This window comes from Astatotilapia calliptera, chromosome 4 (genome assembly GCF_900246225.1).
Source record: "Astatotilapia calliptera chromosome 4, fAstCal1.2, whole genome shotgun sequence".
Classification (NCBI taxonomy): Eukaryota; Metazoa; Chordata; class Actinopteri; order Cichliformes; family Cichlidae; genus Astatotilapia; species Astatotilapia calliptera.
The window spans coordinates 13,929,535-13,956,154 of record NC_039305.1 but is presented as its reverse complement, the minus strand read 5'-3'; the positions used below and the strand labels follow the sequence as shown (position 1 = coordinate 13,956,154).

Sequence of the window (26,620 nt, the reverse complement as noted above, 5' to 3'; positions counted from 1 at the left end):
TTCCCTGTTGGTTTTGCCATCTTTTTATTCCAAGGTTTTGTTAGTTTTAATACCTTTTGCAGTCTAGTTTTTGTTTTTTAGTTATTATTGCTTATAGTTCAGAGCTTCAGGTTATCCTTTCTCCCTTGTTGTTTAGCCTTCATCTCCATTTCCCTCTGTGTCTTCCATCAGGTTTATCTTTGTGCCCGTTTTCATAGTTTAGTTATTGTCAACTTTAAAAATTGAACTTTTGGCCAAAATTAGTTTTATTATTAGTCGAGATGAAAAATAAAGAACAATCTAAGGACATATTTTATTTAAGTTGATCTGATAGGAAGTGATAAAACAAAGAGTTAAACGTGTAGAAAAGCTCCACAAACACCTTAAGCCACATATAAATTTAGCTGACTTTGAGACATTGATATGGGGTCAGTCTGTGTGGGAAGACTTTGGCCTATGCTGAGATACTTCTGTTTTAAAGACAGAACATCTTTGATTCGGTACGACTGCCTTGACATGCTGCAGGCTAATTAACACATGAGACAATAAGAGAAATCTAAGCTGTGTTGTGTAAACACATATTGTAGGTGGTAGCAAACACGTATAGCACTGTAATTAAACGTTTAAATCTTCTGGTTCTTTTAAGCCTTTGAGAGGTATTCTTTTATACATCCTCTATTAATTTTTCAACTTTCAGGTCAACCAAATTATTGTGTAAATTTCAGCAATTTTGTTTTCATTTTCTAAGCGAGAAAAAACAGTGTCTCCATGTCTGGCTTATAGTATGAGGGTTGCTTTTCTTTGCACGAATACTAAGATGTTAGCTACTTAAACGCTGTATTAAATGAATCCAGTGTTTACTTTCTGGTATCTTTAAAAACGTGCAAAAAAAAGAGATCTTTTTTAAAAACAAGAGCCACAAGCTGTTCCAGAAACAACGGATAATCAGCCCGTGAAGTGCTAACAATTTCCTTTTGATTGCTGTTTGTTTTTGTGCTTTGACTGATTTAATAGTGTTGTTCTAAATTCACGTCATCACAAATTCATGTATGTGTGCGAGTGTGTTTTAACGACAGCTCTCTTCTGCTTAAACAAATAATCGAAAAACAAACAGTGTGAGGTCCCTCTGTCTGGATGATAAAAGGACAGCACCAATGTGATAAAAAGCCAGAATAACCACAACAAACACAATGACACCTCTGCCTTTGTTCATGCAGGGTAGCGATACAACCCTCCAAAAAAGACAAAAGTGTGACAGAAAATGACATTATCTGAAGATAAAACGATACAGACACAGACAAACAATGTGTAAGGTAAGTGCATGACTCACCCTGGGCAAACACATTTCACACAAAATGTAATATAAAAAAAAAAACCTTCCCCAATTTTTTCAACCCTTTGTTTGGGTTTTTTCTTTCTTTTCTTTTCTCCTTAAAGCAAATCCTAAATAAACTATATATCCCTTCAGATGAAGATATTTTATGCCAAGGAAAGTGTGAATGCAGCAAAGGCATGCCTGTACTTCTTGTACAATCTTTAATGTTGATATAATAACAGGAGAATTGAGTACTTTCATTTATGACTAAGTTGTTTTCTTTACTTTAACTTCCAAGTGGGTAATGATGCTTTTTGAGGAAGCTAAAGGAGAGACAGTGGCAGCCAACGAATCATATTTCTCTTCGGAAAATATATGATAAACGGCTTTGACCTTTGACCTGCCAGCCCCCTCACAGGTAAAGAGCTTCTTTCAGCAGAGTTTCAATACACTCAGACGACCATAAAAGGAGCTTTCTGGTGCACAAATGTGGTGTTATATAACAAAAAATGGTGAGATGAGGAAGAGAAAAAGGGCCTATAGAATCACTGATTTTGAAGCTATTTTAACGAGGCACCTGTAACATAAATCCATCCGCTGGGGTTCTGGTCATATCACTTCTTCTGGAATTGCTTCAACAACAACAAATAGCAAGCGACTTAAATCTTGAGTCTTCATTCATCTTACATTGCTTGTGTGCACGTACTGTAAGTGCCCCCATTTGTTTTGTCACTTTGGGGCCGACATCAAAGTAAATGGAAATGTCCACAGAAAGCAGCTGCCTGAACAATGGTACATCATTTTTTCCTCTGGCGCTTTGCCCTGGCAGATCCACGGTCCACTGGCTGCATCATATATATGACTACAGTAATCTGCGGAAGCAATGGAGCTGACATACTAATAATGTTCCACGCAGGACGCCAATTTAAAGGTGATGTCTGAGCGACAAGGTAACTAGGTTGCAGAGGAACCGACTGTGCAGAATAATCAGGATGATTTCAAAGCACAACAACATAAAACACCTGGAAGCTTGAAACAGGTCGTTTCACAAATGCCAAAAGTCTCCACAGATTGTGAAATGAATGGTATTTGACTTCACATCACTGCATTATTTAATGACAGTTTCTCTCATCACCATCTGGTGCAGTGGTGCCATGACATTTAGTGAACAGCAATGTGGTAGGCAGGCGGCCATTTCATTTGAAGCCAATCCATGCCCCGGGGACGCAATGAGAGAGATGAATGAAGACAGACAGATGAAGGTTTAATCCCCCTCGTTGCTTTCATTGTGTTTCTACAATGCAGACATGTAAGCATGATCAGGCATTTGGACATCGGCAGTGCGAGTGCAGTTAGATGGTAATTAATCTTTCAATGATCAGTACCAAAGCCAGACTGTTCAATAAGAAACATTACATTTCATTTGCGGAAAATGAATTTCAATCTAGGCTAGAGCGACTGATCTGCATAGTCAATATCCCAACAGACACCATGTGCCTTTGGAGAGATTAATTTTGATCCCTGTCAGGGGACTGATCAATTCTAAGGTTATCAGAAAGCTATGGGATTTAATATTTTAAGTTTGAAATAAAACTGCAGGATTAGAAGCGGTATAGATCCCATGAAATAAATGCAAGCCATGTTGGTTGTTAATACACCTGGTCTCTCTCTTTCCAGTCCATTGACTTCTGAGTCTAACTCAAATGTCACTTTCGGAGGCTCCCTTGTCACAAGGGGTGGCCACAGTGGATAGCCCTGCATGTTTGATTTGACAGAGTTTTACGCCAGATGCCCTTCTTGATGCAACCCTGAAGGGATTTGTGTCTCTGGCTGGAATCAAACTAGTGACCCTTTGGTTGCTTCTTAGAAACATAGTGTCTAACCAGATATTTACTCTGGATGGCATTACCTTGGCCAGTACCACTGTGAGGAATCTCTGAGTCTTTTTTGTTTAGGATATACCCTTCAGCGTGCACATCAAGCAAGTATACAGGGCCTGCCTGTATCATTTGTGCAATAAATAAAAATAGAAACAGAGTGATGCTGAAAACTTAGTTCTCACATTTATTACTTCTAGGTTGGACTACAGTAATTTATTACCATCAGCTCGCTCTAAAAGCTGCCTGAAAGCCTTCAGTGGATCGACAATGCTGCAGCGAGAGTATCAGAATCAGAATACTTGAATAATCTCAGAAGTCATATTTTGACAGGGACCATTTTAGCTGCTCTTTATGGGCCCTTTGTTAAATTCTGACTTGAATTTTACATCCTTCTCGTCGTCACATACAAAATGTTAAATAATCAGGCCCCTGTCATATCTTAAAGACTGCATAGCATCTTATTATCCTCACAGATCACTTCGCTCTCACAGTGCTGGCTTACTTTTGGTTCCTAGAGTGACTGAAGGTCACTCTAGCATGGGACCAGCTCTCAGCTTGGATTCAGGAGACAGACACCCTCTCTACTTTTAAGATTAGTCTTAAAACTTTCCTTTTAGATAAAGCATATAGTTAGGGTTGATCAGGTGACCCTGAATCCTCCCTTAGTTACGCTTTAGTTGGTGTAGGCTGCTGGGTCATTTCCCACAATGCACTGAGTCTTTCGTCTTCATTCTTCCCCTCATCCTAAACCAGTCTTGGTGGCTGGCTGGCCCTCCCTAAGCATCGTTATGCAGAAAGTTTTTTCCTGTTAAAAGGGTGTTTTTCTTTCCCTTTGTTGCCAACTGCTTGCTCATTTTGATTTTCAGGGTTTCTTTCTAATATTGTAGAGCTTTTAATCCTAGAATATAAAGTGCTTCGAGGCAACTGCTGCTGTGAATTGGCTCCATGTAAAGGAAATTTATTTTAAATTCCTTGAATTAATACACAGCTTACTGTACATGTGTAAAACTGGTAACTGTAACAGAAAGTTAATGAGGCTATGTTAGATATAACTGTTAAGTAAACTTACTTATTTTATGTATCCAAGCAGCCATGTAACTATTTCACTGACAGACGCTTCCCTTCAGGTAGAAAAAGTGTTGAAGCGACTGCAGTGTGTAAATCCAAGTATGGATTTTGTTTTAACAAAGAGAAAATAGGTCTTAAGAACACTTACAGTTAGTTTGCCTCTGTTGCAGCTACTTAGAAAGCGGACATTTAAGAGAGAGAAGTTAAAACATCTCTGTTTAGGACAGATGATTAACTGAGAGGCTGTGAGACATTTTTTAAAACTATGAATTATGCAAAGTTTCTTTAGAGGAATCCCAGAATAAAAATATAGACTTGCAAAAGAAAAAGCATAAATGTTAACCTACCAATGTTAATCGATTTTGCCCTGACCTCATGCTGTTATAATGGTCTAATAATAACTGAATATCTATTTTAAGACCAACTTTTTTGTTAGCCCCAGATGTTAATGATGAGGAGAAATCTCTCATGACTAGATGGTTAACAGACAAACAGACAGGAGTGAATAATTTCGATAGGACACTCTAATTCCCACAAAGAGCAAATGATCTTACTCCTGAACGATGGCACCACAGGAGCCAGGCTGCTATTTAAAACACAAGCCCAGACAAATAATTTGCGGCAGAGGTCTAAATAGACTTTTATAGTCTCCCTGAAGCACCACTTCTGACAAGAAGGCATTCATCATCTTACTAAATGGGTTGTGTAGTTCTGCAAAAATAAAGACTTGTGTTACTTGCCACTGTGTATTATATAAACAAACCACTGATTGATAGCGCTTGCCAGGACGGCGTGAAACACCTGAGTAACTCTGAAACAGCCAGATGTTTATGATGCAGCGCACATACAAGAAATCATTTGTGGATGAATTTGACTTTATCTTCAAACCACTTAAAACATAATCCAAGTGACAGCGGCTGGAACATTCATGAGATGAACTGATTGGACTTCTATTGCCTTACATGTTGAGTCTTTCTCTCAGAGATGATGGACAGCTCGAATGATGTTAATGTGCTGCTGTAATTGTGTCCTCGAAACACTGCAGAGGGGAGCGGTTCTGAGGGCACGAGAAAAGGAGAACTATTTGCCTATCTCATTTCTGCTTCTCCTTCAGAGTGGCATTCATCACCATTAGTGTTCATTAACATGAGTTAGTGCTCGTTAGGCAGCAGTATGCCAGCAGGAATCTGCAGCTTACCGCCAACATATCTCCTGCCTGTAATAGACACTGACTGAGTGTGAGAGTGGTGGAAGGATATGAAACAGGGAGGGAGAAGGCTGAGCAGGGTGGGGAAGGACTTGTCAATCTGTGCCTCAGAGGATTAGTGTAAATGTATCAGTAGGAGACTATAACTGTATTAAATAAACGTCAACAATCTCGGGGGCGGTGGTGGTGGTGGGGACTCCACCAAGCTGTGAAACAACCAAAAATAGACAGAAAGTCAAGCTGTTCATTTAACTTTGCTTATCATACTATTTGTGCCTACATTTACAATAGGGCTGAACGATATATCGCATTTGCGATAATATCGCGACATGATCAAGTGCAATTTTCTAACCGCAAAGGCTGCGATTATACTGCGATTAGGGCTGCCACGATTAGTCGACTAGTCACGATTACGTCGACTATCAAAATCGTCGACGACTAATTTAATAGTCGACGCGTCGTTTGAAGCTTTGTAAGATCACAAAAGACGCAGGAATCAGTAGTAGGATTTAAGAGTGTAATAATGGACTGAAACAGAAGATGGCAGCACTGCATGTCCAAGGATGCCAGCTGCCGTTAAACCCCGAAGAAGAAGAAACTGTGTCCCAGAATTCATAGCGCGGCCCATCGCGGCCCTGCTTAGTTTCCAACAATGGCGGCAGCTGGTTAGTTTTAATATTACTCTTATTATTCTTTCTGGGTCACAAAATAAACGTTTAACATATTTTCAGGCGAGAATGTAGCTGTGTAAACCTCAAATATCTGCTCAGTTTATCAGGACACCACATATTTTCAAAAGCGCTCCGACGTTTTCGGAGGCATCTGTTACCCACTAGCTCGATAGCTAGCCGGGGGCTAGGCTAACTAGAGCCGTGAGAACACAGACTCCCGGCAGATCGTTTTCAAACCCACCGCCGTCTTTCACTACTCAGGTTAAACATGATATATAAGTCACTTAGATAACTTCAAAATGTTGTTTGGCTTTTTTCAGTGTTTTATTTGTTCCTGAGTAAATCGGTTTGGATGAGATTAAAGTTATAGTTTTTACACAGCTGAATAAACGTCAAGCAGACAGCTGATCATCAGAAGTGTGAGATGCTGGAGAATTTACTCCGGTGTCCTGTTATATTTTAGATAGCAAGGAGTTTATTAAACTCCACCGAAACACTCTGCAAATGTCATTAAAATTTAATAAACTATCATCTTGTCTTTATTTTTAGTTAGCACATACCTTAAACACTTAAAGCTGAAAGCTAATGATAGTTATATAAGAGCAGATGCTGCTGGTGCAATAAGCTGTATGCTGTATGTTCAATGGATGATGATCTGATTAGTCGACTAATCGCAAAAGTAATCGCTGACTAGTCGACTATCAAAATAATCGTTTGTGGCAGCCCTAACTGCGATTATATTATACAATTCATGGGCTGCATCCTCCTGAGGCCGCATTTGTAGACCGATTACGTCACAGCGACGCGCCGAAGGCTGTCCAAATTACTACCCAGCCAAACTCCAGTTTCCAGCAATGGCGGCCGCTACTAAGTTTTAAAATTACTCATACTAATCTTTCTGGGTCACAAAATAAACTTTTAACATATTTTCAGGCGAGAAAGTAGTTGTGTAAACATCAAATATCTGCTCGGTTTATCAAGATATCCCATATTTGCAAAAGTGCTTCGACGTTTTCAGAGGCGTCTGCTACCCACCAGCTCGACAGCTAGCCGGGAGCTCGAGGGTTACTGATGCGGCCGAGAACGGCACAACTCCCGGCACATCATTTTCAGATCACCGCGGAGTTTCGCTGCTCGGGTTAAACGTAATATATAAGTCACTTAGACAACCTAAAAATGTTATTGTTGGGCTTTTTTCAGTGTTTTGTTTGTTCGTGAGTAAATCGGTTTGGCTGAGATTAAAGTTATTAGATTAGATAAAATAAAACTTTATTAATCCCCCGGGTGGGTTCCTCCTTGGTTTTCACACAGCTGACTAAACGTCAAACAGAAAACTTATTAAACAGAAGTATGAGACAGTCGAGAATTTACACCAGTGTCTGGTTATATTTTAGATAGCAAGAAGCAGACGGCCGAGTTTATTAAACTCCACCGAGACAGCGGTGACGCTAATCAGAAGGCTAGACCGTCCAATTTCACGCCTTTAAATTTTAAAGGCGTGTTTGTGTGTGTGTTTATACAATTGCTATTATGTTTGCACTTTATGTGTAATGTTACTGACTACAGAGATCAGTAAGATGTGTGTATTTTTTATTTATTAGTTTTATTTATTTAATATTATTTTTTAATTGAATGACTGTCTAGTAGTTCACAGATGTCGAAAAACTGAGTGTGGTAAAGCCAATGATTTTTTTTATGTATATTTCTGCAATCTGCACATTGTACTGACTTTCATTTTAATGTTTACACCAGGGTTCCTTGTCAGCACTTTATGCTCAGATGTTTGTAAGCTAAAAATAAACTATTGTGTATGTTCAAATATACTGTTGTGATTGAAGAAGTTAAATAAAAATGTCAGTCATCAATTCATGCATCACCTCATGTCATCATAACAGAGGTCTGTCTTCCAGGAAAGAACAGTTTAAAATTAATGTAATATAGTATTGGCCATACTATATGATGTATTGCTTGTCTTTGTTTAATAATACAGAAGACAAAGACCTTAAAAAATAATCGCATATTGCATCGCAATCGCAATATTGGGGCAAAAAATCGCAATTAGATTATTTTCCATAATCGTTCAGCCCTAATTTACAACTCTAAAAAGTAAAAATAGTCTCGTATGAACAAGACAAATAGGGAGTTTTAATTAGGTAAGAGCAAAAACAAGTGGGAGACTTGACGAAAACAGTGGCAGATTTTGATTTTTGGAAGGCCATACTGTGAATTGCTCCATTTGTTCAACTTGGAAAATTGTTGAGTTATATTTAAATCACGTAAAGGGGCTGGTTTTCTACTCAGACTGTAGCTCCATAAAAAAAAAGCAGATATCCATACTCTCCAAAGAATAAATCAAACTGCCTTTGGTGATCTCTCTGACCTTTTTGAGGCAATTTTACACATTTGTTTTTTTAACAAGCTGCTATGAAACCTGACACATCCACAGATCCATTACCTGAAGTGAACTGACACCATTCATCTATCATTTTACACCAAGCTTACAATGTATACATGTAATAATGTTTGCAGCTCACTAAGCTAGAGGTCTCAAACTTATATTTGCTCATAGGCCACAAACTGTGGAATTTGATCCAAGTTGGCCCGAACAGTAAATGATAAGCTAATAATCGAAACAAACACAAAAATGCTCCACAGCCTCTCACAACAGTACAACAATAAGTCCACACAACCCGTCTCACTTAGTTTACTAAAATAAAGTGCTTCCAGGCTCATTTATAGTCGTTCTCAAATATGGTATGTTTGTACATGCACTTCACTGAATAATATATGCTTAGTTTTTCAAAGTAATGCAGTAAGAAGTGCAAACTTTTGGCACAATTAATGTCACAATTAATACAGAGATCCATTTTACACTCCTGCTGCACTCCCTTTTAAATATTTTCTAATCAGTTTGCAGTCTTCAAATCTGAGTGTTGTCCTTTATCTTTGTTAAATAAATTTAGAAAGTCTTACACTGGGTTTAAGAAATTTCTTTAGCAATTTGTTATTTTGTGCTAATATATCTATATATGAAATATATACAGTAAATATGTGGTTAAAAAGTCAAATTTGATACACAGCAGGTTAGAGTATGCAGGTATACCCATGGGTGAAGATTGTTGGGACAGTAAAGACTTCCATATAAAAAAAATAGCCCGTAGCACTGTGTGTTGGACCATGAAGACAAGGGCCAGAGGCCTGTTCTAGCTAGATTTTGTGTCAGATAGTTGACAGTTTGCTACTCGTACTCCCCTGTGTTACTATTTTGCCAACGTATCAGTCCTTCCTCTCTGCATTCTGCACTCACATAACCCCCCCTCTCACTTTAGCTGTTGTTCAAATCTGGACTTGAAAAGCATCATTCCTGCTTCAGTGATCTCACAGGGCAGATAGGCACATCACATTTCTCTAGCACAGGCTGGTAACAAACAGGCTCTTCGTGCCTTAACAAGCCCTTTGGTGCACTGAATGAATCCTTTTTTGGTCACTGTAAATTAAAGCAATTGCAAATTGTGTCCCCTTGTGCTGCAGGTTATACTTATTACACAGAGGGGAACAAGTGCTATGATTACAAAGTGACACCAGCTGACACAGCTCTACCTCTTTTGACAACTGTTGTTGCTGAGGAGGGTAAATGGTGAAATAGAGGTTTCTGTAAAAGCTGCCATTTTGCAGCCCTTTCTGACAGTTATTTCACTTTTACTGGTGTCAAATTGTCAAATAATTTAAATTTATTTTTGATAATGAATGAGTAATTGTTTAGCCTGTGCTCTTAACATCAGTGAAAACTATTTTTCCCATTTAAATATTGGAACAAATTGTTTTCTTTATAGACTTTTGCATCTTTTCATGTCCTCCCCTGCTGTGCTGCTGGCATTTCTTTTTTGATTTCTAACTGAAAGAGTTTTGCTTGTTCTTTTAATGCAGTATATAACATAATTATTATATGACAGAAAATATCAGTTTTGTTCTGAAATCTATGAATCAATACAGAAAGTTCAGGGAAGAAAACACTATGCTGCAATTTGGGATTTCAACAGTGTTATATGAGACTGACTGGATCTAACTGCTGTGTTTAAGCAAAACTATAAGCCCACAACAAGTTCTGGATTGAATTGGTCTCATTACAAACAATAATAAATGGTTTCATATACACAAGTGGTCATGTGATTATTATTAATTTAATCCTTCATCAACTAATCTGTTCTGAGTGCTCCTGCTGTCCGAGTGCATCCATTACTTCCTAGTAGACAAAAAGAGAATTTTAAGATGACCTTGCAGAAATACTAATATTGACCTGCTGGCCATTATTAGCGGTACTGGCCTAGATGCCTAACGATAAGGCCAAGTGTAGCCGACAGATGCCCCCCTAGTGATTCATAAAAGAAACTAAGTTAACTACATTTGTAAAAAATATTTTTCACCTAATAATTAAATCGTCCTGAATTTTATTCCTGAGAAATATCACAAAGTTTAGACAATAAGGTAACCATGCTACCCTAACTTTCAGTCTTCCTTCATATTCCTGATCCGATTAGTTATTTCATTCAAGTCTCCCCTTTGCACAGACCTCATTCATACTTTTCCCACTGGACAGTATGGGAAGAACTCCATAATGCCTTCCCCCAACCACCCCACCACAAATTACAATGACATAGTAATCAATCTCCATTTTCCTGATTACCATTTGGTCATGATGTTGTTCAGCATTACAAAGTCAGATTGTACTTCCACTTATTCCAGTGACGATGAATAATGTAAGAGATGTCGCAGATAATTTTTTGACATTTGTGGCCCTGATCCAGCCACATCCTTTCACTTTTTAAAGACTACTGAAAAGCACACGTCAGGCATCGAAACCCGTGTCCCAGACCCACCCCAGACATCTTCACTAGCAGCTTCCTCTCATCCTCGACTCTGATCACTTACATGCACTACTTTTAAGGTGAATTTTGGAATGGACATGTGATGCAGTCATACTATGTACTTGCATAAAAGTGAGTACTATTTTGTTTTATGGACACAATTATTTAATCAAGAGAATGACTAACCTGTATGTTGTCAAAGGATGATTTGTTGGTGACGTCATACAGCAAGAGAAGAGCTGAAAGAAACAAAGCAAAAGATGCCATGTAGAAAGTTGTGGCATTAAAAAAAAAACAACTGTCTTTAACCTTGATGCATTAACTTCATGTGAGTACCAACTTAATTTTGCAAACAAAAACATATAAAAGTTTAATATTTTCAAGGATTCTAATGAATATAAATGAAATACAGAGAGCCCCTAAGCTGTTCTAACTCTATGTAGCAGTTTACCTGAAGATACTCAAGAAAAAGAGACACTGCAGCTGAGAAAGGCAGCGCCCAAGGAGGGATGAACACGATGAGGACTGACAGCTATGCAACAAAGCTGAGGTCTGCCAGACTTGTGCTGCAGGTGTTTCTCACTCCTTTGCAATTGGTCACCACTAAGTGGATGAAGTCAGGACACATTAAAATCATAACCTGCAAGTCTCTGTTTTATTGGATATCTTTCTGCTATCTGAATTCAACATCTTATCCAGCTTTTTTCTATTACTAATGTTAAAATGCCAGCAGGTGTCAGCTTCAGGTGTTTGGTTAGTATCTTCCCCTCACAAATCTGAAGGTTTTTGCACTGTAGAACACATGGCACAGTCAAGCTAAGCTTTAAATGAAGAGATTGTGAGGATAAAGAACTGATAAAAAGCAACAATTAAAGAAAAACAGCCAAGCTATTAAGATGAAATAGGGGACCACTTCCCATCACTGTGGCTCCAAGACAGAGGTAGACTAATAGGTAACGGAAGAATCTTTATTATGAAAGCATACTCACAACTTTCACGTCACAGTTTATGCTGTAAAATTTGTATTTTTAGACTTTTATTGGCTCTACCCTTGAGATGTTTTTCTGCCTGCCTGGCTCTTCTTGTTTGTGTAGGTGAATTTCTTTATTTCTGTTGATTCCTCTTATATTTTGAAGGTTATTCTTTCTTATATCCATTCTCTTCCCTGTCCCATTACTATCGGACCTTGCATTACTCCCTGATGTGTATTTAGACTCAGTTCCAGTATGGCCCATTGACTTAGTTTCTTGTCCAAGTGAACAGTACACCACCTTGAATCAGCGTCCAAACCAGCTTTGAGATTGTGGACTCACTACACATACAAATACAACTTCTTTCCTCACTCATCATTTCTGGATGGACTCAGTAATAGAAATAAATGGTTTTTGGGGAAAGGTTGTACATGACTTTGTACTCTTTTCTAAAAGGTGTTCCATTATTTATAAATTATAAAAAAGACAGATGACCAAATAGGAGCATTTTTGGAGGTTTTGTTGTAAAAGCTGGTATAAAATTGTCCATCACAAAGCAAAAAAAGTGAACGACAGGCATACATAGATCTGACAGTGGTAAAAATGTTGCAGAAGATTGGTGTCCTTCCATCTGAGACAGCTGAGGGCATTTGGAGCTTATCAGTGTATTTAAGAGTCTGTTCGGCAGCTCCAAGTGTGATTCCCCACTGAGGAGTTACTTTTTATGCAGTCTGAAATAACTGGATTAACTAATCCCTTTTTCTACACCAAATGGCCTGTATATAATTTAGAGATGTAGCTTGGACAAATTAAGTTTTTAATACTGAAATGCACCAGTCTTCTGTTTTAGCCCACCTCTTCTGTTCTGTGTCTGTCTGTCTTTAATTCATAACTTGGTTTTAATGCAGTGCTTGTGTAGATAAAATTTGTATGCCTTGCTTTAACTTAACTACAGGAAATGTCCCAGTGCTGAAACAATAACCACAGATTTCTTTTGAATTGAGCTAAAAAAAAAAAAAATACCTGATGACTGTCTGCATTTTTCTCCCACACACCAAATACGCTGCCTATCCACCAACATCTAAAATAATTCCGCTGTTCTCTCCATGTCCTCTTGCAGAACAATTCCTAATTCAGAGTCTCTTTATGCTCCTACACTTCTCTCTCTGCGTTGCTACCTTAGCTGTGGAGCCCCTGGCTCCAGCTCTACTCCGATAGCCTAAATATTATTTCACTGACAAATGGCTTCATTTATAATTGTCCATTTCAGCTTCATGAAGGAGTGCAAATCCACCGAGTGTAAACAGGGAGGAGAAGGAATTGTTTGACTTTTCCAAACTGAATGAAGTGGAAATACATGGAAATGCCAAAATGTCACAAATAAATCATAAAACAATTACAGTTTCCTGTGGGTCTGATCAGTTTTTTGGGGGACTTTGACAATTTTCTTGTGTGGATTTTGGCATTGGATATAGTATAAGGTTTGGTCAAAAAGATCTGCAACTCCACCAAAATTCATATCTAATTTGCTTGTCTCCTTGTGCACATGCTGACCGCTTCAAGCATCGCTGCAGTTTTCGGATCACTCCATTCTGACTGCATCTATATTATGACTGCATTTTAAGGAAGATGATACAGACGCCAGGTTGGTGAGTAGTGATGATGTTTGTTAGGCTCAAACTGCTTTATTAATGATGCCTTGTGATGTTACAGTAGAACTGAAGCATTAAGAAAACATTAAAAGTCTGACCCTGGTGGACGACTTCACAATGAATGTGCCTGTGCATGCAGAAATAAATACAGAGCATGAGCGCTGTCTTTGGGCTCGAGAATTCTGCTCTTCAGTTGAAGGCTGGGATTTAGTCTCTAGGTTGTAGTCAGAGAAGCAGTTCTCTTTCTCAGTGATGATCTTCAACAATGTGGTTGGACCAATCTGACACAAAAGTTGATATTTGTTGTCTGTAAGCAAGATTTCAGAACAGGAATTCCACAGAGTGATCCAAAACACAGGAGCTGTGGGAGTGGTGCCAAGCTACCCATGGATACCACCTTAAAGACGAGTCAATTTAATGCAGGACTTTAAAGATTTAACATTTGGAAAAGAAAATTGAACATGTTTTATAAACATTTAATCTTGTGGTACACAGCTTGCATATAGTTGCAAAATTAATTAAAATAAAACGCCTTGTGCTGTAAAGCACTTAAACATTTATGTACCATTTCAGTCATAGCCTTGCCCCAAGGTCTCTTTGCATTAGCAGTACATTGACGTAGACAGACGTATAAAGCAGCTTCAAAACAGTCAGAAATAACACAAAACCTGCAACAGCTGCCTGGTTACATGAAGAAGCAGAAAAAAGTTACACTGCTGGAAATAACTTTGGTTTGTTTGCAGGCTTTGGGGGAAGCACAGAACACAGCATGAAGACAGACAGGGAGATCAAACTGTGTGAGCTTTGGAAAGCTGGGGAACCACTACAGCAGACCTTTTGCACAACGCTTCAGAGACTTCAAAAATCGACTGACAGTCTGGTCCTGAAACGGGAGTTTGTTCAGATTAAACAACGTTGCACAGATTCAGTCAGCAGCACTTATAGGCTTGGTATCAACATGAGTTTTGAAGCGATGTGTGAAGGTGTGTGCCAATAGGCACAAAGAAAGAGTTTTGTGCAAAGAAAAGTCTACACTATTTCAATGAACCTGTCACAGTTTTATTAATGCTGCAGTGGCCACAAAAAAAATTTAATATTCACATCACATCCTGGATATTTTTCTCCAATAGCAGTTCAGGCTTTATTAAATTCTTGTCTCACACACGCTCTTAGAGCGGCATTAAAAGAACCTAAAGTTGATTAGGATGTTGGAACATTCTCTCATTTGCTCCACGGCAGTAATGGAAAAATAACAGAATTCCGACACAAAGATGAGTAAGGCTACATTCCAGACATGCGTGATGTGGTTTTGAGAAAACAAGATATGTCCCCAGGGCATCTTGCCTGGAACTTACCCTGCTAAAAGTCTGTTAGGGTCCCCTTATTACAGGAGACAGAGACGATTCGGTGAAACTGGTGTAATTACGCAGGCTGACCGCCAAACCCTAGCATAGATAATACACGGAAACAGATGATTTTGTTCTATCATTTATGGATAGTTGGTCATACACCAAACCAAACCCCAGCTTAAGTTCCACAAACTTAAATTGATTTAAACAGGCACACTGACCCAGATGGTTGATCCCACAAGAATCCCCAAATGACCAGAGATTATAAGATGAAAGGAAGTGATGCAGTCACATAAGTGCACAAAATCACAAACACATACTGAAACATTCAGTGAATATCAAGCAGAAAAAACAAAACAAAACATAGAAGCAGAGCTGATATTTACTTACTCAAAGACAGGTTAGGTCTGCTTAGAAATCTGAATTAAACAGTAATTTTTATTTAGTAATTCCTTGGTGAACATTATTTAGTAAGGATAAGATCCTGGATAGGTAAAAGCCTGAGAAATCAGAGTATGTTTGTTCAGATTTAGTGTATCATGCACCAGGTTATTCACATTTGATCAAAGACACTTCCAAAAAAGACTTTTAACACGATTACCAACTCCATGATAACTCAATGTAATGTCACAACTAAGAGCTTTCTAATTAACTTACATAGTGACTAATGCCGTCAAGATGAATACAAAGTAGACATAAACACACGCTGACTCACACCCATATGTGATGACTGATTACACATCATCAGAGAGTCCCCGAATCCTGAAATTGCTGCCCTTCTATCTCAGCTGAAGTGTTATAAAGCTTCAGCGCTTGACAATTCTGCAGCGTGGAACAAAAGCTTTGATACGAAAAAGGCTGTGAAATACAACTGCTGTAAAAGTTTAGTTTGATGGCAATGCATTGTCTTTGAAAACATCAACACTCCCTTTCATTGTGTGCAGTGTATGAACTCGAATCCAATGCCAGTCGCAAAATATTCATGTAATGGGAGGAAAAATAAAGTTCGCAATTTGCATACAAATTCACTGGCTTTCATTGCATAATGGCTGAATGGCAGCTGCATATAATAACACATTTTGACAAGAACAAAGTTAAATCATTAGTATAATAATCAGGAAAAGATATTAAAGTGTGTATTTGTGTGTGTCTCACCGTGGGCATCACGGTAGTAGGCATGAGTGACACTGCGGAACCGCTCCTGTCCAGCTGTGTCCCAGATCTGCAGATAATTAGAGAGAGAGGTGATCATTGAAATAGAAGAAGTAGTTTCAGTCTTTTTAATAAGCCTTATGTTTGCTCACTCAGCTGGAAGGCACTCACTGTGAAACCACCCATTCAATTCACTCTGTGATTTTGGATAAGCATAGAATATGGTAATTAGATCTATGGGACTCAAACTATCTTACTAACACAGCACTGAAAAGGACTGGTAGCTCTCAACAACACCGGCAGAATTGTTCTGGCTAGTGTGCAAATAATTTCCTTTGTACTTTTCACATACAACAAAAAACGATGGTATTAATTAAAGTCAACTTTCTGTACATTGGAAAAATGTGGGTACTGTGTAAATTAATTCCAATTCAAGCTCATATCACCAGCTAGTCAGTTTCATCAGTCTTCTATCTGTTGCTAGGGAGGTTGTCTATACTGAGTATCAAAAGTTGTTGCTGGAAGCAAGGTTTGTAAAAATATTGATATGATTGGTTAAACCAAACCAGTCACAGGCCATTTCACTAAAAGATGCCAAAACATCTTTGGTCACTGCAACCACCTCTATTTGTAATTTGGTCCATAATCATAGAAATATTACCCAATTTGCAGCTTGAAGCTCATACCATAGATTGGATATATACAGTAGTAAAAATTTCTTTTGTCAGATTTATTTTTTACCTCAGTCAGGGTCATAACACTGAACAGAAATCACCTGGCTGATACTAAGTTTTCCAATCTCAGTGGAATTGGCTCATTAAGTCTTTCTCCCCCATCAGCGCTGTATCTCCCCAGAGTTTGGCTCCAATGGCAGTAATGTTTTCTACTCGCTATGACAGACCTATGATAATGACTTCAACCTATCAACGTGTTTATTTAACAGTAAATAAATATGGCATTTCAAGATGTCTGTCAATAATCTCCACCTTTGTAGGGACAGGTTATATACCAGACTATGTTTTTAGAATATTATCTTAATAAATTAGATTTCTTACCTGGAGCTTCACCTTGACTCCATCAATGTTCAGGACTTTATTCTGAAAATGAAAGATAGAAATGATGTAGGTAAGCAGTGATGTAAATGACAGTACCTAAATTTAGGCATGTTTTCCAACTTGCAACAATATTTTTCTGTATATGGCACAAGCACCCTGATGTGTGTATGTGTAGAGCATCCTCTAGTCTCTTCCTTCCACAGTCTCCTCTCCACTCAATCAATATTGCATGTGTGCACCTTACTTTGCCCCCTTTTTGAAGCAGCCTCGCCTTTTTCCTCCAGAGGATTAACCCCTTTGCTCTCCTTACCTGCCTTTTTTTTTTTTTTTATTAATCTTATGGAGACACTCCTCTGATCTGATTCAATCTGCTCTAACACACAGCTCAGTGATGCTCAGCCAAATGGACCTGGCAGGTTTGAGGTTGACCTGGTCTTGACAGCCGGTTTCACACCCTTCCATCAGGTTTCTGTTTTGTCAAAATTATACAAAAAAAGATTTGGTTCAAAAAAAAAAAAAAAAAAAAAAAAAAAAATCATGACTCATTTACAGAAATATTTATTTTTAACCCAATGATCAACACTAGTCACTGTAGTCCATATGTGCACCTGACTGTGGACGTACTGTGGACTGTGTAGTCCACCTGACCTAAGAGTAAACGTCACAGTTTTTCCGCGCGCTTTCTTCCATGATCATCATGTAAATAAAGTAATAAATAAAACCATTCGGACAAAGTGAACTAAGCTAAAAGATCTAAAAAAGGAACACGTCATACCATGATCTAAAGAAACAATGTCCTTGACAGGCCTTGGCTGCCCTACCAACCTTATTCCAATAACATCTAAAGAACTGCAGACCTTGTCTCAGGCTACGTTCACACTGCAGGTCTTAATGCTCAATTCTGATTTTTTGATCAAATCCAATTGTTTTGTCTGCTTGTTCACACTACAAATAAAATGGGACAGCAAACGTGCTGTAGTGTGAACCCTCAAAGCGGCCCGCATGTGCAAAAGAAGACGTCACACACAACGCCTTCTGTTTAGAAGTCAAACAGTATTGTTTGACTGATGGCCCTTAATATAAAGACTTGTTTCAGACTTTACGTTTCACAATTTTGCTTTAAGTTCTAAAGTTATTTTGTTATTTACATATGGCCTAATATTTATCCTTATTGCTGTTTTAGAGAGGAGCGGTGCTTCAAAGGATAGTTGCAGATTTCTGTCAGTATCTGCAGATTATACGGTACAAATAAAATGTCTTCCCAACAGTTTTACTAACATCTACACTGGATGGCCAGGAAGCGTTGACGATCTTATCGGGCGCTGACAATTAGCGTCTGTCTTGTGCCAGTGACGGAAAAGACTGCTTTAATGCGACATGACCATTCAAACAGCAGTCGCTTTCTAAAACATCAGATATGTATCAGATTCAGTACCACATACGAAAGTGACCCAGATTGGATTTGAAAATATCGGGTTTGTGCCGTTCACACTGTCATACCATGATCGGATATGGGTAAAAAAAAAAATCGGATTTGATGAGCTTTCGCCTGCAGTGTGAACGTAGCCTAAGTCGTGTTGTATCGTGTTCAGGTTATTGTTGAATCATGAATTTTGACCTAAGAACCTCATCATGATGATCCCAAAGACTTTTGGGAAGGTATTCTGTGGACTGATGAGACAAAAGTTAAAATTTTGCTATATCTGGTAAAACTAACAGCATTTCATAAAAAGAACTTCATACCAGTCACGTGGTGGTGAACCATCTACACTTGTTGAATCATCGACTTTAAAAAAAAACCCCCAAAAAAACCAGCTAGTAAAAATGATACTTTTCACCAGAGTTAGTACTTTTCTTCCTGAGAGGAACAAAAGTCAGCAAGAAGTGTCACAACATTTATTCTAGTAGTCATCAAGACATTTCACCAACACCACAAAGCTCAGACTTATGGGACACAATTTCTACAGTCTATATTTTGAGTGACTTTAGTCATTAGACTAGATCTTTAGATCTACTTTAGTAGGAGAACTGACCACCTGCCATTGCCACCCCATCATCCATCCATCCATGTATGTCTGGGAAGCTTTGCCCAGACTTCTCTCTTCTCACCCACCTCCTCTAGCTCTCAGAAAAATTGAAGCATTCTCAAGCCAGTCAAGGGTGTCCTTGGTCTGCCCCAGAATCTCCATGCAAAAAAAGGAAAAAAAACAAAACAAACCAAAACAGTAGCTGGCTCATTTTTATACAGAAGGCTCTGCAGTGAGTCCCTACTAAAAGACAAAGTCCCCCCACAAAGTATTTCAAAGGGTGAGGTCCGACAAAACCTGGAGGAAGCTCTTCCCTGTATTTTAAGGATCCACGACCTCATTCTTTCCGTCACTACCCACAGATTGTGGGCATAGGTCAAGGGTAAATCGACGGCATTACCGACACACTCAGCTTTTTCTTCACTGCACTGTATACGTGTACATTGTTTGTGTCACTGAATATGCTGCTACCATCCATTTGTCAATGCCCCATTGCTTTTCTGCCACACATTAACAAAACCCTGATATACTCTAACTCCTCCACCTAAGGCAGTAGCTCATAAAGAGTGGGTAACACACTCTGTATGAGTTACCTAAAGACCATGTTTCTCAGGCATGGAGGTGCCAATATTCATCTCAGCCTCTTTGTGCTGGGAAACCTGGAGAAAAATGATAAGCACTGACTGTTCAGTCACTTAATGCAAACAGTAGGAAACATTTTGGAAAAATCAAAGTTTTCTTTAAAACAAGGGATCAGATGCTTGGAGGGATCAGACGACTTTTATAGTTCATTTGAACCTGGTAAACACTGAATGGAGGAAGATAAATATGAGCAACATTAAAATACATTGTTTATTGTCTGTCTTTTCTTGCTATTACCCTACTTTAGATTAGAAAACAGAAGCACTACTGAGACAAAAAACAACTCTCAACTCACAGTGTTAATGACAAAAAAATAAAATAAAGATTTTACTTTATACTGATTATAGGTTGTAGCTACTCGACAGGGCATCTAACACATTAAATGCAATGAATAAGAGTCTGTACAAGTTGGAGGAAATCAGCTATATTTTTTCCCGAGATGAAACAAGGAAGTAATCTAGCTCTCGATTCACTGCTCCTCAGTTGAAACTATAGCTAGCTTACCAAATGCTGAAAAATGTTTGTAAACTCAAGTGATGGATCCAAAAAAGGGGAAAAACTCATACCAGGTAGTCCAAATGAAAAAATTCCCTGTACACTGAAACACACTGCTTGACATCTGTGACGTATTTTATTACTCGAGAGTACCCAAACTTAAATCAGCTGCTACACCAGAAAGAAGTTCAAGGTTAGTGAACATTTCAACTAAAATCACAAGTTGTAGTGAAATGACCTAAAACTGAAATCACACACACACACACACACACACACACACACACACACACACACACACACACACACACACACACACACACACACACACACACACACACAGAACCAAGGAATTAACTTTTCCTACTTTTTCCAATGTTTCCTTTTTCCTACTTTATTTCCTTTCAGTTTTGCATCTATCTCCACATTTTACTTTTCTCTTCTTTTACTCTTCTTTCACTTATTCTCTCTTTAATTACTTTCTTTTTCCCCTTCCAAATTTTTCCATGTTTCTCTTCATTCTTTATTCATCTCCATCCCTTTTTCTTTCATTTATATTTCCTACTTAGCTTTACATCATGCCTCCCTTCAAACCCTTTCTATGATTTCTTATTACTTTAATTCTTCTTACTCCATCTGTTTTTTTATTTCCTGTTACTAAAAATTCTGTTATTTTAAACATGTAAGTCATCCCTTATGTTACCTATATGTATCTGAAGCTTTCGTGATCATTAATTTTTTTACTCATATGGCTCTCTTTGTGAGGTACAGTGTGGGTTTTAGCAGAGAGTTAGTGGCCTAGGAGTGCATTCATTAATGTCCTCAGAGAAATAGCCATATGGTGTGTGTGTGTGTGTGTGTGTGTGTGTCAGATGCATTAAAACACCACTGTTACTGTGGTCACAGGGGCAAATATTTCAATTTAGGTGCTTTTTATGCTTGAATGATTCATAAGTCAGTGTTTAGTGGTTTAACAAAGAATTAAAAAAAAAATTAAATAACCATTTTGAAACTGAAAAAGTAGCCAATGTCCAAAGAAAAACGAAAAGAAAGACAGGCTACTAGGAAGGAAAATATAAAGAGACATAGGACACAGCACTGCATTTCTTCACATTGAATTTCTGTTTTCTGTGAGTTAATGTCTGCTAGAGGAGGTCAAGATGCCCTTCATTGTTCTACTATGCCAATGTGCATTATATCAGTCGGTGCTGTGGCAATGCTGAAAAGCCTCCTCCTAACATCATCCCCTCTGGGATATTCTGAGAGTTGCTGATGACCTTCTAATTCCCTGATCCCTGAGGAGAAACCCAAGATATTCAGCCCTGACTAGATGCTGCTAATCCTCCAGCAGGGCACTTAGAAATAGATATGGTCCTTGTTAATGTCTTCAGTTGATCTACCTCCCTGAGAGTCACAAAGAAGGAACGCCATACATATTCATGGGGAACTCAAGCTTGAAGCTACTTTCTAAGTGTTTTCTGATAGGAATTAGTCTCAAAGGACCACGTCCCTGTTGTTGTTGTGTCTAAAAACTATCTGTAATGTGCTTGGAGGGTTCATGAATATTTAGTGACCCATAAAAAAAGACTCACGATAACACTGGGCTGAGTATTTTGGGTGGTTACTCTTGAGGCTTGATTGCACTGATAATTATGTTGGATTTGTTAATAGGAAAATCAGGCAGAACAGAATGTAATGAAACAGTGAGCTGGATAAAATATAATATATTTGAGCAGCTTATATAACAGAATCACATTTTGTGGGACAGAAAATGTAGGTATTGTAGATTAAAGAGTGTCAATCCCACTCTGGCAGACACAGTTTCCACCATCCTTTAGACTTTTCTAAAGCTACAACTTACAGCCTGACACAGCTCTGCTCTGTGTAATTACAATTGGCTCACAGGAGGCTTGAGAAGTTGAGAAGCTTGCTATACTTTTTAGGTCAGCTTCAATCACCCTCCAAGCAGAGGACGTCTTCAAATGCAAACCTCTTGACCAGTCAGATGCTGGATGTATTCTTTTCCCCAATGGTTCATGAGTGAGAACGTACACATTAGTACAGAATGACTAACAGCACCTTACAGGGATCATAAATTACAAATGTATGAGGAGCTTTCTGAAGTGTGAGCCAATAAAACATTAATGACTGTAGCATGAGACTGCTAACAGGAGCATGATGTCTACAAAAAGGTTACGCATGAGACAGGTGATACAACCCATATGTAAAAGAGAGTAAATCAACATTACATTCAAATTGAAATTTGATTTCAGCACACTGGATTAGCCAAAAGACGATACATACTCACCAGCCACTTTATTAGGTACACCTGTTCAGCCGCTCTTTGACACACATAACTAATCAGTAAATTACATAACAGTACCTCAATTAAATTCTCTAAGGAATATTTTGAGCGTGTTGTTGAATCTATTCCACGGAAAATTAAGGCAGCTCTGAAGTCAGAAGTCAAAATAGGGACTGAGCTGGTGGCAAGTTTACATTGCTAGCTTTCATTGTTGACATTTACTTTATGCCAATCTGTAACTCCTTAGTATCTCAGCGTAAAGTGTAATCATCATAATGGAGTGTGAGTGAATTGGGCACAGCAAGAGCTCTGTTATTTAAGGCTGACTGCACACATTTAACTTTTTAAGGGAATAAATGATACTTTATAAATATCATGTTATTGAAGCATAACTGAACACACAGATCCTTTCTTCTCCTCCACATTCAGAGTAGAGCTTGATCAGCATTTTTAAGCCACAAGATACAATTTAAAAATATTGGACTTTTTATTAAAATGCAATGAAAAAAAAACCTCTTGAAGACACAGAAAACACAATAAATCACATTACACCAGACACACAAACACTGTGCAACTTATAGACAATATGGGATTCATTCATGGATGGGCTAAACTTGCTGACCTTGCACAATTAACAGCAAGGCCATAGCTGCTGCGGCAATAATGTTTTTACCTGTATGCTTCCAAATGTCTGCAAAGCAGTGAAGCAGTAACATGAGGTGTCTGAAAATAAGAAGTACATTTTTGTGCATGACTTTGATTGAAAAAGTCCACCCGTTAAAGCACCTGTGACTGTATATATTCAGTGGGTTAACGGGAACCTTTGCTGTTATTGACTTTTCCACTTGGGTGACCAGACGAAGTTCGAGACTGAGACTAATTGAAAGAGCAGAAGGCCTCGGGGGCATTTCAGATGAAAACCTGCAAAATGCAGTAAACTGTTATTACTGCTGCCATTAAGTATGCTTCTTCAATGTGCTGAGGAAAATCACAGGTGAACAAAACAAAACAAAAATACATCAAGGAAAGAGCCTGGGATCTATCTGGCAAAGAATAAATTCCAATTTTGTCAGTACAGCATTGGTTAAAATGCACGACATGGAGGCATGTAGTCCCAGTAGATCAACTTAAGGCACTTTTTTTTCCTGGCTAACTTTTTAGATTTGCATTCCAAGAAGTGTAAAGCCTCAGGATTTCATATCTAGGACTCTTATAAGAGAAGGACTTTTCCAATTTAAAAAAGAAAAAAAAAGTCATACTTTGCCCTTGATGCATCATCTTTAGCTTATATTGCTCAGGCAAAACAAGAAGAATTTTTGTGAAAACTTTTAGATTTGTGATATCACTACTTTGCTATTAATGATATTGATTTCCCCATGTTGCTCCTTGATTTGGTTGCATGAACCAAATCATCAAAAACAAAACATAGTTCAGTATGGAACAAAATACAAAAATACACCAAATCTACACAGACTTGAACACATGTCCCCTGTCAGGGTTATCTCTTGGTATTTTCACATGCTGGGATGACACAAATAATAATTCCCCTGTCGTTGAATTGCAAAGCAGATCAAAAATGTGTTTTGTTAGGTCACCGTGACCTTCACATGACACCACAACAAATTCTGACAAGTTCATTCTGGAGTTCAACTAAACCACAAGAAGGTCCCTCAAGGTGTTTGAGATTTGACAAATATCACACTCACAAAAATGAGACAGACAGACATAGAACAAAATGACCACACAGCAAATTCAAAAGTGTTAAATGTTTTGGTGTTAATAGTCTTCTTGCAAAAGTAGAGTTAATTTTACTCTAAGCAGAGTCACATTCTTTTAATGTAACTCTGAGGTGTAAAATGATAGTAGTTAAAATCGAGTGTTAAAAATGAGTGTTTCTCTGTCAAATCTGGAGGTGTTACAATGGAAACATTAACTCTTGACCTCTTAACTCTGAACTCCTACAGGGGCTATGACACCAACAGAGTAAATTCACAGACTCCGCCCCCAGCACGGCTCCAATCGAAGCTGAAGTGAAGCCGTTTCAGAACATTTTGCTCTACATGTTTGAGTTGTTTGCCATGCTTGGTAAGTCATTTTTTCAAAGATTGTTTCAATTGTTATTAGCTTTTACTTCTGTGGCTCTTTGGAGTTGAGACAAAGCTGTGTGAAAGGCATTAGCCATGTTGCTCGCTGATAGCATAATATTCTGTTTTAGCTAGCTGAAAGGTATTGTTTGCAGGCAAATACCACAGCCTTGAAAAAAAGCTTGCATGTGAATTTTCAGTCAAATCTTTGGTCAAATACACCTAAAACAATGTGTAGAATGTGAAATGTTGGTATAATGGTGCTGCTTGAAGCCTGAAAACGATCGCCCATAAAACAAACACGAGCAAACAGCAGTAGCAGACGCCCTGACTGGATTCTACGTTAGCATCGATCCCTCCAGAGTTTTGTGCACACGGTTTAGGTAAAAATGAAAAAGGTTGCGGTTTTACATTTAGTTCAGTATTACCTGTTGCCTGTGTCTTTGTCTTTTGGGAAAATACTTTACACAAGTAATGGCTCAAAGAGGATTCCTTTTTACTGGGCTGCAATTGTTTACTGGATTATTTGTGCCATTAATTAATGTCAACTAATTTTTATTCGATCTCCGCACAGGATATGCTTGTGAAGATGGAATATGGGGGAGAGCAGAAGTGCGTTGAAGTTCCACAAAGTGATGAATGAAGGACATGCATATTGTATTGAAGAAATAAGTGATGAGATGCTGTTATTTGCATTTACCATGTCAGACCTTTTGATAAACAAAATTCTAATGAAAGTGAGAACATGTACACTGTTACATCTTTCAGAAAATGTTTTGAAATTGTGGTGCACAGTTCAGAATAAATGTTTTTCAACAACCATTGCATCTTTTTAGTAAATGTTTATTTCCAAAAGAAATTTCTAGAAGATCAGAACAGTAAAATTCCCACTTTTTAGAATGAATTAGAAGATAACTCTTACGTAGTTAAACTAAAATACTCTTTGAGAGTTAATATATAAACTCTTAACACCAAGTGTTAAATGATCAACTCCAGACAGATTTGGTGTTTAACACTAAATCAGAGTTAACGTACCAACTCTCCAAAAAGAGTTAAATTAACACTCTCTGGTGTGGACCCATATAGACACTTTAATAGTGTTGAAGTCAAATCTGACAGTGTTAATTTGGACATGCTGGATTTGCTGTGCATCTTCCTTTGCTTTATCTTGCTTAACAATCTCTGTCTCTCATAGCTTGTTGACTGATGCTTCCACAGTCAAACAATTCACCCCCCACCTCTTTCATGTCATCATTAAATATTCATCGTGCTCCTCAGGGCTCGCCTCTCTAGATCGGAGTGACATTAGGGCAGCAGGTGGCAAAGCTGCTTGCCATTAATTACAAACATCTCCAGGCAGGTGTGAACCCTCGCCCAATACTTTTCATTTAGCAGGGACTGGGACTCATATAAAACACAGCTAAATATCTTAGCCCTACAACATAAACAGTGACAAGCAAGCAAAGAGGTATTTTCATGCGCATTTACAGTCACAACCCAGGGTGCGAATAATGAGTCGATTTCCAAAAAAGCTCTTTTTGAGCAAAACACTTTTCTCTCTGTCTTTTACAGTTTCAAAATAAGAAAATGGGAAAAAGCCTAAAAGGAAAAGTTTTGTAGATCTCAGTAGCGCTACCTTCTGCAAAAATCACAGCGTGAAGAATCTTTTTGTAGCATTTAGAAGTATTTCACTTCTAGTTTTGTTTGGGGGATTTTTTTCCTACTTTTCCTGCAAAAGCATTGCACTTCTGTTAGATTCTTGGGCGCCTCTCATATGTATTACTCTTCTAATGTCTGGCGGCAGATTTTTTTTGATGGCGTTTAGGTCCCAGGATTGTGAAAACCATGGCAAAAGCAGAACCTTTAAAATACAGACAGTGTGATATTTGCTTCCAGAAGATGTTGG

At 38.2% G+C, this 26,620-nt stretch overlaps 1 protein-coding gene across 1 annotated transcript in view; it reads right to left on the bottom strand.

Annotated features, from left to right (window-relative positions):
* The window catches only part of LOC113020724 (ras-related protein Rab-26-like), a 69,941-nt gene that overhangs the window by 16,249 nt on the left and 27,072 nt on the right, over positions 1 to 26,620 (bottom strand). The window contains exons 3-5 of the mRNA XM_026164927.1: positions 17,165 to 17,206; positions 16,113 to 16,179; positions 11,172 to 11,224 (exon numbers count right to left, since the gene is read on the bottom strand). Coding sequence (XP_026020712.1) covers positions 11,172 to 11,224; positions 16,113 to 16,179; positions 17,165 to 17,206 — 162 coding nt within the window. The remainder of the gene's footprint in view (positions 1 to 11,171; positions 11,225 to 16,112; positions 16,180 to 17,164; positions 17,207 to 26,620) is intronic.